Here is a 6,000-nt window from a genome sequence, read left to right as displayed (position 1 = left end):
AATCCCGTGCCATTTCCCAAGTGTGACATCTTCTCTGGATAGAGGGAGTAATTTTTTTAATTTTTTTAATTTTTTTTTTTAAAAAAATCATTTTTTTTGTCAACTACCTATACAATTCATGTCAACTACACATCAAATGTCAACAACTTTGTTCAATAAATACTATTTGACATGAATTGTACATGTAGTTGACATTATATTGTGTAGTTAACATGAATTGTATATGTAGTTGACATGGATTGTACACATAGTTGACATTATATGTGTGTAGTTGACATGAATTGTGTGTGTGGTTGACATGGATTGTACACATAGTTGACATTATATGTGTGTAGTTGACATGAATTGTATATGTAGTTGGAAAAAAAAATTAAAAAAATTAAAAAATATTTAAAAAAATGTAATAAAAAATAATTAAAAATTAAAAAAAATATTTATTGAATAAAATATACCATGATATTACCATTCTGCCCTTTCATAATTAATTAATCTAAAGATATTTTCCATTTAGAAAAATATGGACTACTCATTTAATAAAAATGAATGATTGCATCTCATTTCTCAATTAGCATAAAAAATCTCAATTAATCACAGCCCAACCCTTGGATATATGATTGAGACACATCTATCAGAAGATATGGAATGGATTAAAAAGTATCTCTCGATATCCCATGTTCGAATTTTCTAAAACGAACTTTTACATAATGAATATTCTTCTACCTGCAAAGTATTTACCTCGACCAAAAAAGAAAAAAGAAATGGAGAAAAACTAATTAAAATATCTGTTTTCAAGCAAACAAGAAAAATATTTTACACTTTGAAAATAAATTCGAAGTATAGAGTTTGCGGTCTGCTTGATCTCTCAGTAAGCATACACTGCAAGTAATAATTAAACAAATACGAAAAAAAAAATTGGCTAATCACATCAATCCAAAGACGAGTTAATTAAGTTCTGTGTTACGCTCTATGAACCCGTATCTAATCATTTCCTCGATTTCTTCCTGGACTTTGAGGAAGCCTTGCTTTGCTCTGTGCTCGTATTCTGAGATGTTCCCTTAGAGTTAGTCGTTTGGCTCGACTTCAAACTAACAGTGTTAGCAGCCTCTTTAGCGACTGCGCCCTGAGAGCCCCTGACCTGTGTTGCTCTCTTATCTTTTCTCTTAGGCCTATAACTTGACCTCTCCCGCTTTGGCAGCCACCTTTCTGGATCTGGTGGAGGACCTGGGTTTGCAGGATCGAAGCCTTTCGGATACTTGGGCTTCCTCTTTCTTTTTTTCTTTGTTTTCTCCTTGTTCTTTTGTTCATATGCCTCAGGGGTGCCTGCAATCGGCCCATTTTCAATGGGCTTTGCACCCGAGGTTTTCTCCAAACCATCCACATCGATTCCCTTCAGGCCAGCAAGGGGTTTCAGCTGTTTCTCATAAGATTCTGCCTTTGCAACATCTGTATGAGCAGTAGTCTGAATGAGGCCTACCAGAGCGTCAATGCTTTTATGGCTTTTGATGAGTTCCTCAAAGAGGCGAGCAGCTTCGGTTCCCTTTCCATGCCGGAGCTTAAACAAGGCAGCCTCTCGCGTGATAACAGCAAGTTTATTGTCTTCAGTCATGTCGTTGGACCACCACTGTATTGCAGAATCAAATTCAGCATCTGCACCATCTATGTCGCCAGCACGTTCTTTGAGTGCCACAATGGTTGCAATAGTTGCGGGCATGTGTTGAATATCTTGTATTTTTAGCAGTGACTCGGCTGCTAATTGAGGATGGCCAGCAGATGCGGCAACCTGTGCCTTTGCAAGCAGGACGGCATTTGACTTATCAGGAAATTTATTTGCGAAATTCCCAAGTATCTCCTCAGCCTTATTGGCTTTGTTTTCTCTCACATGCACAGCAGCCTGGAGAAGCACTGGCATTATACTCTCCGGAAATATGGTTGGAAGTGCAGAAGCAAGTTCTCTGGCCTGCATATCTTTTTATGATTAGCTAAAGAATCATCATTAGAAATTTCTGATAACAAATTTCTCAATAAAATAGATAAGGAAAATAAAGAGAAAATGAATTCATCCTATATATACTAAGACAGACCAATCCCAAACAAATTTCTGAAAATGCATTATCTGACTACCACAATAGAATTAAATATATTGCCAGTGTAAAACATATTATTCAAACATTAAACCAATCACAAAATCTAGTGAGAAGCTTGTAAATGTATTACCTGATCCAACTTGTTAGAATGTAGTAGTAATAACAGACGATTAACATATATCGCTTCCCTCTGCTTCAGGGACAGCTTTAAGTCAAGGCCACTAGCAAGAGAGAAGGTAGGTCCTTCAGCTCTCACTATCAGCTTATCTAGCTTTCTCAAACCATCAGACACATCCTTTGGGCCCTTTAGTGCAATAAGGTTATTTTTTGCCACTGCAAGTGATGTTTCGTCTGCCAAATTTTTCTTGATAAGAGTGGAGTAAGCTTCTAGAGCTTCTGGATTGTTTCCTAGCACCTGCGCATTCAAAACCCGTTGAATTACTCTCTCCAACAAACGAAGAAAAAAATGAATGCTAATATTACATGGCTGAGAACCTGATGAACATATCCTAGTTGAACAGCTATAGGTGCCAACTCAATTTCTATGTCATCATCCAGTAAGTTCTCTTCCATCAATGTTTCCTGGCCAATTCTGCATAAAATAAGTGTCAGCTTAAGCATCAAATAAATTCTCAATTTGCATGTTATCATGACGAAGTGCAGGCAAGTCTTTGAGGCGTTTTAAAAGTAGTGCTAGACTTTCCCAACGTGAAGTGAAAAGAAAAAAATACAGATACAATTTTCTCCGTCTAAATATGTACGGATAATGGACGGAGGGTGGATATCGATATGACAAATTGTCTTCTTTTTTTTTATCTATTTTCCTATAGTTGTATGTGTCCACTTGCAAATCCTTGTTGCAGGAACACGAAGGTACTTGAACTAAGGCAAAGGATCAAATTCAACTTCCATACAATGTCCACATACAACTCCTTGTTGCAGGACCATAAAAATAAAAGCTCACACTTGTCTGTTTCAAATTTACAAAGTTATGATAATACGACATCAAATTCTGAAAAATAAGCATGAAATATGAAATTGGTAAATTGATTATTAATCGAGTTTCCTGAGATTGCACATCACCTTCGAGCTGACAGCAAAAGTTGTTCCGCATCTGTATGCTTGTTTCTTTCTATCAATGAGCAAGCAACATTGTAAGCTAATTCAAAACTGCTTGTTGGTTTAAGTCTGAGAGACTCAATTGTCCCCTGGACTTCAGTAGCTCTGCCAGCAGTAACCAACGCAGCTACAAAATTGATTTCTAGAGATTCTATCTTTGACCTCTGAAGATTTTGATATACATCAACACATGCATCCATTTTTCCTAACCGAAATAAAATCTGTGACTCTAACAACATGGCTGCAGAGTCCTCGTTATGCCCTTTCAAAGACACCAAGGCTTCATCCAATTTATTTTGTCGATATAAGCAATATGCCTATTCAGAAAAAAAAAAAGAAAAAAAAAAGGAAAAAGGGCTTTAATATATGAGAGTTGAGAGATAGACCTTAATTTTGGTAGTTAACCCGATTATCCTACTTTAAGAGCTGAAAACAGTTTATGCATACAAAACATCCCAGATGCTGACATTGGCAAATATGCACAGCAGCACAGATACAGAAGACGATTGCAACTTTCATTCGTAAGGATAACGAAAATGCTACCACTTATATAAATGTTTACAAAAATACATATCTATGGAGATTGTAAATGCATCCTCCAAATTACTAGACCTTCAGATTCGATAGCAAATATGAACAAATACAAAGGATTGCAACTTTTATTAGCTTTGTCGATAAAAGTGGATGCTGAAAACAGTTGTACATCTATATAAATGCGCACATACATGTAGTGTATATTGTGAGTAATTGCATCCTCAAAATCATTGAACATACTAATCTGTGTACAGTTTACCTCAGTAGACTGGTATAAACAACCTAATGATGATGGTTTACGTTTACTAAAATTGTTTTCAGATCAATGCTTCAAACTCCTGACAATGACTACAAAGTGTCGAACATAAATAGCAAAGCCAAAAGGAACATAAGTACTTAACACCACCCAAAATAAGCCAAACTTTCGAATGTGTTCAGCTGCAATCAGCATTCTTTTACAGTTACAGAACCTAACTCTACACACTGATTAAGAAACTGTAAAACAATAAATCCGAGATCAATATCACAAATAAATCCATCGAAGTACCTTGAAGAAAGTTAAATCCACTGGAGATTTCCTGGATAATTTTTCAATTGCAGATAAAGCATCGTCAATCTTGTCGTTTTTTATCAGAACAACGACTTTACACAGAATCGCATCCTCATCTCCCGGCGCAATAGAAAGAACTAAAACCCCAAACATAGGCCAAATTAAAATGTGAATTAAAACAACCAGAAGATAAAAATTAGTACTAGCTTCGCAATTTTATCATACGAGATCTCGTAGCTGATTTGAATGCGTAAACAATGAAATGAGTCACATACCTTGATCTGAGACCCTAGCGGCGAGGTGAAATTCGGAGCGTTGGATGTGCCGATTGAGGGAGGTGAAGAGATCTTCAATTGGCACGGTCGGAGACGCGGCGCCTGCCGCTTTCGGCGCCATTTTTAGCGTCGATTTCTGCTGGCACGGCGGCGGAGGGATGAGAGGGAGAAGCAGAGAAATTACAGTTTCGGAAATTGGATAGTGAGTTAAAATTAAATTTATTTTCTATCAAACTTTGAATAAATTAGATTTATGTATGATAGTTTAAATTGTGTATGAGAAATTATATAAACTTTACTCAAAGTTTAATTATTGTTGTATGTTTTGTTATATTTTACTTGTTGTTGTAAGTTTTGTAATTAATTGATTATGTCACAATTTTATGATTTTTGATCTTTTTGCTTATAATGATTTTCCTCTGGACCGAATTGAAAATATTTATATTGTTTAATGTACTTATCCATTCCACATTTCTATAGAAGCAAAATAGTGTTAGCGATCGAACAAACATAAACATTTGAAGCACTCTATTGACATAGAGAAATCAATAAGATTTTGCTACTGATTATATCATTATGTTGTCTAATTAAAATGTTGCACGTTCGATTAAAATATTTAATGTGATTTAGGAATTTGGAAATGGCATATTGGAGTGGACGGGGGATTATTGTCGTATGGGAGAATTAAGTAACATACACTTTTGTGCGAATAGAATTAGACTAAGTAACATACACTTTTGTGCAAATAGAATAATCTGCCGAAATTTAAAAAGAAAAAGGAAAAAACATGCGGTGAACGTGGATCGAACACGTGACCTTCAGATCTTCAGTCTGACGCTCTCCCAACTGAGCTATCCCCGCGCTTGCATTTTACTGCAGATTATAATAGATATCTACAATTTGCCAAAAATCAATATTGCCAACCCCATACATATTATTAGTATGAGAAGAAAGCATATAATCTGCGCTGTCCCAAAAAAATATTTCAATTTGTATATTCTTAGTTAGTAAATTATTATTCTGATTGATTATTCCTAGATATATATTTTTATTAAAATTAATCAACCGTTTTATTAAGAAATAGTAAAAGATAGTGAAATAGAGAATCTCGTGTTATTTATACATGGCATTTCTCTTGTAGGAGCATTTCTTTGTCTAGCATGACTTTGGAATTTGGATGTTGTTTATTTCACTTTATTGTAAGCATAATTTTGTGCGCAAATTGAATATAGATTTTTATTACTGGTTTAAGTGTTGACATTTATTTGGGCTTTGCAACATTAATTATACACATTCAATTTTTGTAAGTATTCCAATGTGCACACCATTTAGATAGTATATACCCCATATTTAAATTTTCACAATTCCAAATTTCCCATGTAGCAACCTCTTATACAAATACTCCATCATGGTAGTTTTTATTCAATTATATTTGCTT

The 6,000-nt window shown here is 35.0% G+C and overlaps 1 protein-coding gene and 1 non-coding gene across 2 annotated transcripts; both read right to left on the bottom strand.

Annotated features, from left to right (window-relative positions):
• Positions 1-759: 759 nt before the first annotated feature.
• Positions 760-4,794, bottom strand: LOC125215856 (uncharacterized). Its single transcript, XM_048117422.2, has 6 exons — positions 4,563-4,794; positions 4,285-4,424; positions 3,168-3,520; positions 2,580-2,676; positions 2,215-2,499; positions 760-1,957 (listed from the first exon to the last, which is right to left on the bottom strand). The coding sequence occupies exons 1-6, from the start codon at positions 4,681-4,683 to the stop codon at positions 983-985; spliced, it is 1,971 nt and encodes a 656-aa protein (XP_047973379.2). The 5' UTR covers positions 4,684-4,794; the 3' UTR covers positions 760-982.
• A 556-nt stretch (positions 4,795-5,350) lies between these two features.
• Positions 5,351-5,423, bottom strand: TRNAF-GAA (transfer RNA phenylalanine (anticodon GAA)). The gene has a single exon. It is a non-coding gene; the product is annotated as a tRNA-Phe (tRNA).
• Between the last annotated feature and the right edge of the window lie 577 nt (positions 5,424-6,000).

The sequence above is a fragment of the Salvia hispanica genome, chromosome 3, assembly GCF_029641045.1.
Source record: "Salvia hispanica isolate PSC_SH4W2 chromosome 3, Shi_PSC_v1, whole genome shotgun sequence".
Taxonomy (NCBI): domain Eukaryota; kingdom Viridiplantae; phylum Streptophyta; class Magnoliopsida; order Lamiales; family Lamiaceae; genus Salvia; species Salvia hispanica.
Note: the sequence above shows the minus strand (reverse complement) of the source record. Positions and strands in the feature narration are given on the sequence as shown.